At 44.6% G+C, this 9,476-nt stretch overlaps 4 protein-coding genes across 5 annotated transcripts; 2 read left to right on the top strand and 2 right to left on the bottom strand.

The window, feature by feature from the left end:
* The first annotated feature begins 24 nt into the window (after positions 1-24).
* On the top strand, positions 25-925 carry LOC6562269 (post-GPI attachment to proteins factor 2). 2 transcript variants are annotated; one of them, XM_032736044.2, is made up of 3 exons: positions 25-281; positions 345-685; positions 745-925. In XM_032736044.2, exons 1-3 carry the CDS (start codon positions 40-42, stop codon positions 879-881), a joined length of 720 nt encoding a protein of 239 aa, XP_032591935.1. In that variant the 5' UTR covers positions 25-39; the 3' UTR covers positions 882-925. The 2 variants fall into 2 exon arrangements, with proteins under 2 accessions (XP_032591935.1, XP_001988587.2); XM_001988551.3 differs by having other exon boundaries at positions 25-685.
* Positions 887-1,890, bottom strand: LOC6562268 (peroxisome assembly protein 12). Its single transcript, XM_001988550.3, has one exon. It carries the CDS (start codon positions 1,846-1,848, stop codon positions 955-957), a length of 894 nt encoding a protein of 297 aa, XP_001988586.1. The 5' UTR covers positions 1,849-1,890; the 3' UTR covers positions 887-954.
* Positions 1,891-2,094: 204 nt separating this feature from the next.
* LOC6562267 lies at positions 2,095-4,684 on the top strand. The gene is made up of 6 exons (XM_001988549.3): positions 2,095-2,455; positions 2,517-2,663; positions 2,726-3,020; positions 3,077-3,769; positions 3,924-4,160; positions 4,217-4,684. Exons 1-6 carry the CDS (start codon positions 2,147-2,149, stop codon positions 4,642-4,644), a joined length of 2,109 nt encoding a protein of 702 aa, XP_001988585.1. The 5' UTR covers positions 2,095-2,146; the 3' UTR covers positions 4,645-4,684.
* Positions 4,685-4,827: 143 nt separating this feature from the next.
* LOC6561995 (probable ATP-dependent RNA helicase DDX28) lies at positions 4,828-6,570 on the bottom strand. Its single transcript, XM_001988548.2, has 2 exons — positions 5,654-6,570; positions 4,828-5,591 (listed from the first exon to the last, which is right to left on the bottom strand). Exons 1-2 carry the CDS (start codon positions 6,491-6,493, stop codon positions 4,863-4,865), a joined length of 1,569 nt encoding a protein of 522 aa, XP_001988584.1. The 5' UTR covers positions 6,494-6,570; the 3' UTR covers positions 4,828-4,862.
* Positions 6,571-9,476: the final 2,906 nt, after the last annotated feature.

Below are 9,476 nucleotides of genomic sequence, written 5' to 3' on the forward strand. Positions count from 1 at the left end.
TGTTCGGAAATTGAAAAGTATTTATATATACAAAAAGAGATGTTTGACGACCGAAAACTGTTGCCAATAACTGTCAACGATTTGAGGCACACCTGCACATGTCGCTTGAGGATATCCATGGCGAAACTGTTGCTAATTGGCTTTGTGCATCCACCAACTTGTATGGTGTACTCAATCATCAAGGTGATGATCAGTGATTTGGAGGGCTCAACGTTGACCCACTGCAATGTGCTGAATATAGTGCCATCTCTGTCAGCAGTGATCCGTGCGGAGCAATCCTTGTGGGTGCTCAACACATGGCTACATCTGCCATTTCGCCTTCTAATCATCTGGCTCTACTGCAGATACTTTAAACGTAGATTGCCGCGATCTGCGAGATTATTGCGCCATCTGACCGTTGGCCTGCTCATCCAGAACAGTCTGAGCTGTTTTCCACTGGCGCATCTGGGTCATATAGCGGGCCCAGCAGCGATTCATGCGCTAATTGCACTATCCGTAATGCTTTCCGGTTTCGGTTATATGGGCACATCGCTGCTATGCCACCAGCGATTTCGTCGTGAACACATGGAACCGCACGAGAAGCTATCGTTGATGCTCAAGCGCAAACTGTTCCTCACAAGCCTCGGTATCCAGCTGGTCATGTGGCCCCTATTTATGCTGCACAACCAATTGTGTATACCATTAGGTGAATAGACATCTGGACAATCCTCCGGAATATTCATTTCTTTGATTTATTATTTACAGTCTATTCGTTGTTCTCTCTTTGTGAATACCTTTTGAACTTATCGATTATGGGCTTTCTGTGCACTGCTAGTCTGGACTTTTATCCAGTTTATCTCTGTCGGCATGCACAGCTTGGATACTATTTAACAGATATATAATTTGAAAATGCTTTATTACAAACTATAAACAAATACAAACAGTGGAATACAGTGGTAGTATTTATAATAAAACCTATGATTCATAAATTCGCACCAGGTCATCAATGGTAATGGGATAGCTGGTCACAGGACACGTGCCTTTCTCCTTTAGATGTGTCACAATGCATTTCCAACAGTAAACGTATCCGGAAACAGCACAGGCTGTCGGCGTTTGTAGCTTGAGCAGACAAACTGGGCATTCCCCGTTCTTTGGCAGTGTATCCTTCAGTTCATGTGGCAGCTCAGGATGCTGCATGGGCTCAGGATTTTGGAGAGTACCGCCCATTTTCCTGCGCTGATCATTCGAATACCACCACTGTATGAACTGCAGGAAGAAGGCGAGCACCTCGAGCCCCTTTAGGAATACGTAAGTCCATTTATCCTCCATGGGCGGCTCACTGGGATAGCGGAGAGTGAGCCGCAGGGCACGAAACAGGGGAGAATGGCTCGATGCATATTTTATGAGGTAGAGGAATGTGTGTACCGCCTTGGAGGCATTGTAGGCATGAAACAGACTAATCAGATGCGACTCCCAGGCGTAGGTGCCCTCGTGCCGAGCACTCCTCGATCTCAGCTTGCGCTCAACATAGGGGAGGATGGTTAGCAGGGTGGCCGAAGTGAATTGCTGTTGGCGCGTTAAAAGCTCCCCAGTTGCGGTCGCTGTGCGCTGTAGTCCATAGAAACTTTCACCGAAAGAAGATGCCCGCTTGCGCAGATATAAATACTGGAGAATCCATGTTATGAGCGGTGAGAATTCCTCCCGAACACGTAGACTGCCCCAAAGCTTAAAGTCCAATCTCAGTCCAAAATAATCAAAGATTTTGCTCAGTGCCGGATAAATAAGGTTGTCCAGCGTCTCAGCCGCCGATATTTCAAATATCGATGGGACATTTTGTAGATTCTGGCGTACGCTTGCAGCCTCCGCCATCGCGCCCTTGCTCCTATTTTCTTATGTTTGCTAACACAAATATTTGTGAGAGGGAAGCAACAACTGAATAAGTATTTTGAGAAGTTCTTATCGATTGTGAATTGACCGACCACCACAAACTATCGCCGGTAATAGACCGAGTATTGGCAGCAAAGTATCGATCCCTTGTCGCTCTATCGTTTGCAATAATCAGCTGTTGGGAAAATTTGTTTACTAAAATTTCGCTTAAAGCGTCGCCTAGCTGCATTTTTTTTTAAATTATTTATACATATACAGTTTGCCGTAAAAATAGAACAGTATGAAAACGACCGGCGGTGGCTCTTCAGAGGAGCCGAGCAAGTCATCGCTGGGCAAAATCACCAAAAAGTCGACAAAATCTCGTTCGAAGAACACGAAACTGGACACAGGCAATAAAAATTCAATTGCATCCCCAAGTATAAGTGTTCCAATGGGCAGTGTGCCAGCCACGCCAACACTGGTGAATATGGCCACAACGCCCACCACGCCAACAACAACGTTAAGCAATTACAATCTCTTCGATGCTTCCTTTGCCGTTGCCGGAGCTGGAGCTGGAGCTGCTGGTGGTGGGGAGATGGGCAACAAGCCGGTAAGTGAATATATTTATCTATACCCATTAGATCCACATATTTACAGTCTTTACATTGCAGAGTAATCAGAAGAGCTATGCGGGCTTTGATGCGCGCAGTATAAAGATTTTCTGGGAGCAACATGATCAAACCAATGTTGAATTGTCGCAGGATGTCTGCGCACGCCTAGCGGAGGATGCATCCTACAAAGTCTGGGAGCTAATCAATGTCTGTATATTCATTCGGTTTAACCTCTTGAGAACTTGATTAGATTTACCTTAATTCCATAGAATGTAAAGGTTTATTCTCGTCACTCTGGCGGCGTCGTTACTTATGATCTGGTCAATGAGGTGCTCAATGATGCGGATGTGCCACCCATGCTGGGTGCCATGGACAGCGATTGGGATTGCATTGACTACGATGGCAGTTATTTCTTTCATTCAGATAAAATATTTGAGTTGCGCGACGAGTATCAAACGGATATTTCGCTAACAATGCCAAATAATGTGGACTTTGATTGCGTCTGTCCGGTGGAGGATAAGAACACGGACCAACTAAAGCTATTTGTGCAGAGTCTGGTAACGGGTAAGTGCTTGGAATTGCTGCTAATCCCATAATCTTTAATACTCTCTCATTTTTAGCTGCTATTTTTGGTGACGATCGGGCTCGTAAAGTGGCAATTTCGCAGGCGTTTGAGACGCCTCTGATGGGTGCCTGCTATCGCGTCATAATCAGCAAAATGCTGCAGTTGCTCGCATTTCGGCAACAGGATCATGTGAGTCAACGCTGCTGGCGTCTGTTGCGCGCCTGTAATTACAATGGCCATGCGAATCATATCCATTGTCGGCCAGAGTACTTCAATCTGGCCGAAGTGCTCATCAGTCAGTTAATGGCACCGTTTGAAACCATCAAGGTAGCCGATGGCAGGCCACGTTCACAGCAGGCTCCTGTTCAAATGGAGCCAGGACTGGGCAGCGATGTCCAAAGTGAACAACAACAGTATTCCAGCCAAGCCATGGCGATTGACTCTCAGCAGCAACAACAGCCTACTCAGCATAATATTCCCCAAATCGTATTCACTAGCGATTCACAAGAGCAGACCATTTACAAGCTACAGCAGGATGATGATAATACAGATGACACGCAGCCACAGGAGCCACAGCATATGTCTAACTACTTTGCCAGCCCTGTCGACAACAGCTGTGTGGACGAGCTGTGCGAGACCATTGGCCAATTGGCCGAGCAGAGTGGCTATCTGCATGCCGAGTGTCTATTTCTAATTAAGCGTCGTTTGGCGCGATTCTTTGAGGGACGCGACGTGTGCAGCGAGCGGGGTGAGTGTGATATAGAATATAACGACAATGTGCTACTGTAGTCAATCTCGTCGAATCCAAGACAAGTCGATCATCCTACCATAAAATCCCACGGCTTCTAATCGAATTGGAATTGAAATATAGATATCTCGCTAATAAATCTCTTACCTTGCAGATTTCAAGTACATCAGTCGCGCCCTACGCGGTCTCATTGCGCTGGGTGAATACGCGTTCCGGGAGTTTATACCCTATATTTACAAGCTGAACGTTAATGAGATTCCCGAGAGTCTCTGGCGGGATTTGGCGCCAGCTGCCACATTCCTAAATGGACGCGACGATATCCATCTTTACGAGTGGCTCGAATACGGTTGCGGAGCGGGCACTCTACAGCCCTTCCTGGTGCACTTTGCCAGTGAGTAAACCAAAACGATTTAGTTAATAAATTTCTAATATTTCGCCTGCTTTAAGATACGTATGCGAAACTAAACTCGAAATGTTATTTGCAAGCGAGGCAACCAGCTTACAGGCTGGAAGCACAGCCGGGCGTGCGTCGTTTGGAGTGGAGCACTTTGGCGGCGGCGATGTGCCATGGCGATGATCCCAGCAAGAAACTCCCACCGAAGCCAACCATCTGCGATGCCTTTCCTGAGCTGGTGCAGCCGAATCTCCGCATCAATTGCGCCGGCACCATACGCTTCAAATTCGCCGGCTGCCGTCCGGTGCTGCTCAAGCCTAAGGGCGTGGCTGCCATGCAATTTATGGATTCACCATCGACTAACGGCGGCAGCGATATCATGCACTCCGACATTCTCATTGCCAAGCGTAAGCTCTTCAAGCCGCTAACTAATGTGAAGCGTGTGGTGGCCAACAGTGGCTATCACTTTCTGCGCATATGAATTTAAGGGGCTGGAAATAAAACTGAATGAAAAACATAAAGGTTTTCTTTTTGGGGGAGGATTTAAGAAACAACTAACAAGTGCTCAAAATGTTGACTGATTCCAATTGAGATATAGTGGTTGAGTAGCATATATCTGTTCGACTGATCAAGAATGTATGCATATATAAAATACTTTGGCAAGTCTTTAACAAATCAAATACTTTATTTACAAAACGGTTAAAAGGCTTCCTCTTGCGGCAACGGCACATTCGCTTCCTTCATCTCGGCCATGATGCGTTTGTTGATAATGTTCTTGATGTTCGCATTGACATCGGGCAACAGGCCGCCAGTGCGTGCCGCATGCTCAATGCGTTGCACCACATCAATCTCACGGCGTGAAGATATAAAGTTTGTGACCAAAGACTTTTCAACGCTGCCGACGCGTCCGATGCGACCGCAACGATGAATGTAGTCGGAGACATGCAGCGGGAAGTCAAAGTTGAGCACGTGACGCGCTCGCGTTGTGTCCAGTCCACGACTGCCCACATCCGTGGTGGAGAGGACATCGCATATGCCACGCTGGAACTCCTCGAAGCGACCCAAACGAATCTTCATCAGCATATCTCCATTCAGATTGATGCAATTGATGCCGCTGTTGTTGAGGAATATAGAAACATAATCGCTCGTCGCCGACTTATTGCTGAAGACAATCAGCGGCCGTCGCTTAGCCATCTCCTGCTTGGCCAGGACCAACAGGTTGCCCGGTCGATCCGCCTTGGACATGCGCAGAAACTTTTGCGTCACATGCGGCATCAGATGATGCAGATGCGGACTGACCACCTCCCGTATGGTCTCCACATCGATGACGCGTTGCAGAATCTCCCTCGTATTCGTTGGCATCGTGGCCGAGGCAAGCAGCAACTGGGTTCCCACGGTGTCAGCATCCTGCACATGATTCCTATGAAACTGTTTGGAGGAGGGGAAGAGATTAATTTGGTGATTGCTGGACTTATACTGGATTTACTCACGGGAAATCTTCGCAGGAAATAGGTTAGCTTATCCGTAAAGGAGTCATCCAGCAATGTGTCCGCCTCATCCAGCACAACATGACGCACCTGATCCATATGATAGATGCCAGTAGTGACCAGTTTACTAATCGCGCCTAGAGTAGCCACCAATATATCCACCTCCTCGAATTGTGGATTTAACATCAACTGTTTGGTATTCCCACCCAGCAGCGCTTTAACCTTCAAGTCCGTGCCGACGCACAGCTTGGTAGCCACTTGCGAGATTTGGGTGGCCAGTTCACGTCCTGGTGTCAATATAAGCACACTGGGTGTATTAAATTGTCGCTCCTTAGTCTCCTGGGTCTGATTATTGAGTGTCGCATTGAGCACTGGCAGCAGATAGGCTAAGGTTTTGCCACAGCCCGTCTCTGCTGCTATTAGAGTATGAAAGCGGCCATCTACAATAGGCATCGCCTGTGCCTGAATCGCCGTTAGTTGTGTAATCTTCAGCTCATTTTGTAGATTCTCCAGCAGCTGAGGATGTAGCTGAATTTGTCCAGTGGCTAGAAATTGCTGCAGACTTTGCAGCTCCGCTTCCAGTTGTTCCTGACTGACGGTGGGATTGAGAATGAAGTGATCGCCTTTGGATTTATTATGCAGCCAGCCCTTGGAACAAAGCGGAAGTGTTCCAAATTTTGCATCTGCTCGTTCATGTTGCAGTAAGTTGAACTGTGTTCGCCGGCAGTTTATTAGCGGCTTGCTGCAATTTTGTTCTCTGACCTTTGATTTGGTTTGTGTGGCGACCTTTGCGTACTGCCGGCGTGTGTGTATTCGCATCAGCAAGGATAAATTTTGCAACATTTTATTTGTTATTCTTTTTCACATTGCACGCCGCAGTCAGCTGTTATTGTTTTGAGCGGGTCATGTAATCAACCAATACAGTGCTGGAGAGTGCCGCTCGAAAAGTACTGCCCATCGATAGCATCGATAGTGCACACATATATATCGATACTTCAAAAGCACCGCAACTTTTGCGCGCGTGTAACAAATAAAATCAAATTTAATTTCTTGTTTATTTATGTGACGGTAAGCGGCACTCAAAATTTGATATACATATAAAATATTTGCACAATATTTACTTATATACACAAAAAGAAAAAAAAATCATATACTTACACACGCAAGACAATAAAATTAATTGTTTTTACAGAAAGTACGATAGGAGAATAAATGTCTAAAAAATTGGTATTAGTTATGGGTGAAAATCCTTTAATCATTAAAAAGCGTCGGGCTTGTTTATAATAAAACTGCATTTATCAGTATCTTTACTTATTTCATTTCGTTAAAGTTAAGTTAAAACTTGGTATGAACTTTGCACAAATGCAGCGACAAAAGCGCCACTTAAAAGTGTATGGAACTCCCCGAAAGATGCCCCAAAACGGAATTCTCTGCGTGGTACTTTCATATTGTTTTTAATTTTGGCAACGTTGTGCACAAATGGTTGACTTTTTACAAAGGCGAGGAATTATGATGGGGATAGGGGGAGCAAGAGGCACACACTTTTTAATATGTTTTAAGTAATTTGTGCACATTTTCGAATTTATATCGCGGTCACAAAACTTTGTCCTTTTGATTCTTGACAATGACAGCGACTGACTGCAGACTGATGTCCTTTGGCCCCTTGAGCTGTCACCTTGCTGCACCCTTGTTTCATTCCTCCACCCTCATCATATCATTGCTTGTTGTCGAGCGTGTAATGATGACTTTATGGCTTTACTTTACGTGCAATAAAAAGCAACCATTCAGCTCGCGGGACAATTTCAAATTCAACATGCACGTATTAATATCTATATCCACATAGGGGTATTCCCCTCAATATAAAAGCGATTTTCAACTTTATTTATTCCGTTTTGCCTTCTTTTTCATTTATGCTGTATTTTAATTCTGGCTCTTTTTAGTTTTTGGGCTTAAATATGCTAAACATCCAGCTGCGCTTGGGCTCACTACCTTTTTGATGTAAGTAGATCCCTTACCCCGCCCTCTTTTCTCGCTTCCTTAGTGTGTGGGCGTATGTGTGCTTGCCATGTGTGTCTCATGCTCAAGTTAGCTGACAAAAATTTGCAATTCCAATGATAAAAGTGTTGTAAGTCCACCGCAACATATGCGTCAAGGACTTTTGCATGCAACATTACACTGGGTGAATAAAACTACCTATAACATTTTGTACTCACATAAAATAAAAACCTTATAATCCATACAAATTGCTAGACAATTTAGTTCCCATACAAATTAAAGTCAAAGATTTTGATTGAAATAAAATCGAACTTCAAATCAAATGCCCAATGTTTATTGTGCAAGTGCCTTTCTTATTGCGTTTTTGGCTTATAATTGACTTGACGCAGCTGAAAATGAAAGACAAACTTTTAATTAACTATTAATTTGAAGTTGAACTTATTTTGGTCGAAACAAATTAAGTTTAGTTGAGTTAAGGTAAGATTGAGAGAGGATAATAAACATGTTTGACGTGAAGTTTGTAAGGCATTGAACGTCTACGAGGCAGCATAAAAACGTTATAGACTACTATATATATTTGTTTTTGTTTAAATAGCTGCCATAGAAACAATCGATTGAGAGAGATAAACTTTAAGTTGTTTAGAGATTCAATCGCTGTTCTTTCTTGTTCCATCTAACTTTGAGTTAATATATATTATAAAGCAAACACTTTGCTTCTACTATTTATGCTGCTGTTTGCTCAGTGTATATATATGTTTGTATATTTTCTTGTTTAGTTTCCCATCAATTCACATTTGTGTAATGAGCTTTTAATGAACAGAAGTGGAAGTTTCGCAACTTTTGGTGCAACAAGTTCGAATTATGTTGATCCCTGTCACCACAAATATGGATGGATGCGATTGTTACACACACGAAAAAATGAGTTTCTAAATACATATCACACATACGCCACATATACCGCATACACCACAAATTGTCTGTGGCCACACAGCTGTGACCACACACACACATAAACAAACACACATAAAAAGACACACACACACACACACACACACAGAGGCAAACCTCAAGCCATCAGCGAATACCAATCGAATAAATCACAGCTGACAGGACGTGAGCGCATAATGCGACTGATGTCGGCTCTGTGCCGCTGGCGGTGTAGTGGCAGTGGCAGTGGCAGTGACAGTGGCAGCCATCAAAATGCTGTCAAAACATTTGCATTCGAGGGGATCAACGTGTAAAAGTCATTTAATGAAAATTGCCGAACAAAAGGCACCGAAATCTCTATTTTAAGGCTGCTTGTTTAATTGAAATTTGCATAGCTGCAAAATTTTAGCCAAATATGTCGTCTGCAGATTAACAGTAGCGGCGGAGTAGAGGGTGGTGTGTGTGTGTGTGGGCGGGGGGGGGGGGTGGGTGGATCCCATGCCTAAATGCCTACAAATCGACCACACACAGACGGGCGTTGTGTGGCACCACGCCCATTGTCAGCCCACTAATGGCAACGGCCGCAGTCACAACACTTGACAACACTCGCAGACACACAGACAAGGTGCAAAGCAAGGGGGAGGGTGGGTGAGGTGTGTGCAAGCGTGTGAATGTGTGCGTGTGCGTGTGTGTGTGTGTGTTTGTGTGTGTGTGTGGTATGTGGCGACAACGTCAAGCGCAATGCGTGAAATGCATTTAACAATTTCCGTTGCATACTTCTCGACGTCAAATTACAGCCCCCCTCAAGTGCTGCTTGTGTGTGTGTGTGTGTGTTGCTCAAGTGTTGCACAACTCTTTAAAGTGTGCATTAGACGTAATGCGCAACTTAGCGTTGTGTGTGTGT

Source organism: Drosophila grimshawi, unplaced genomic scaffold (genome assembly GCF_018153295.1).
Source record: "Drosophila grimshawi isolate 15287-2541.00 unplaced genomic scaffold, ASM1815329v1 contig_1377, whole genome shotgun sequence".
NCBI lineage: Eukaryota > Metazoa > Arthropoda > Insecta > Diptera > Drosophilidae > Drosophila > Drosophila grimshawi.

Coding starts and splice junctions, on each gene's coding strand:
- LOC6562269 (XM_001988551.3), top strand. CDS start 40: ATGTTTGACGACCGAAAACTGTTGCCAATAACTGTCAACGATTTGAGG. Junction 686..744: donor CCAATTGTGTATACCATTAG/GTGAATAGACAT, acceptor TATTATTTACAG/TCTATTCGTTGTTCTCTCTT.
- LOC6562268 (XM_001988550.3), bottom strand. CDS start 1,848: ATGGCGGAGGCTGCAAGCGTACGCCAGAATCTACAAAATGTCCCATCG.
- LOC6562267 (XM_001988549.3), top strand. CDS start 2,147: ATGAAAACGACCGGCGGTGGCTCTTCAGAGGAGCCGAGCAAGTCATCG. Junction 2,456..2,516: donor GGGAGATGGGCAACAAGCCG/GTAAGTGAATAT, acceptor TTTACATTGCAG/AGTAATCAGAAGAGCTATGC. Junction 2,664..2,725: donor AAGTCTGGGAGCTAATCAAT/GTCTGTATATTC, acceptor TTAATTCCATAG/AATGTAAAGGTTTATTCTCG.
- LOC6561995 (XM_001988548.2), bottom strand. CDS start 6,493: ATGTTGCAAAATTTATCCTTGCTGATGCGAATACACACACGCCGGCAG. Junction 5,592..5,653: donor ATTTCCTGCGAAGATTTCCC/GTGAGTAAATCC, acceptor TCCTCCAAACAG/TTTCATAGGAATCATGTGCA.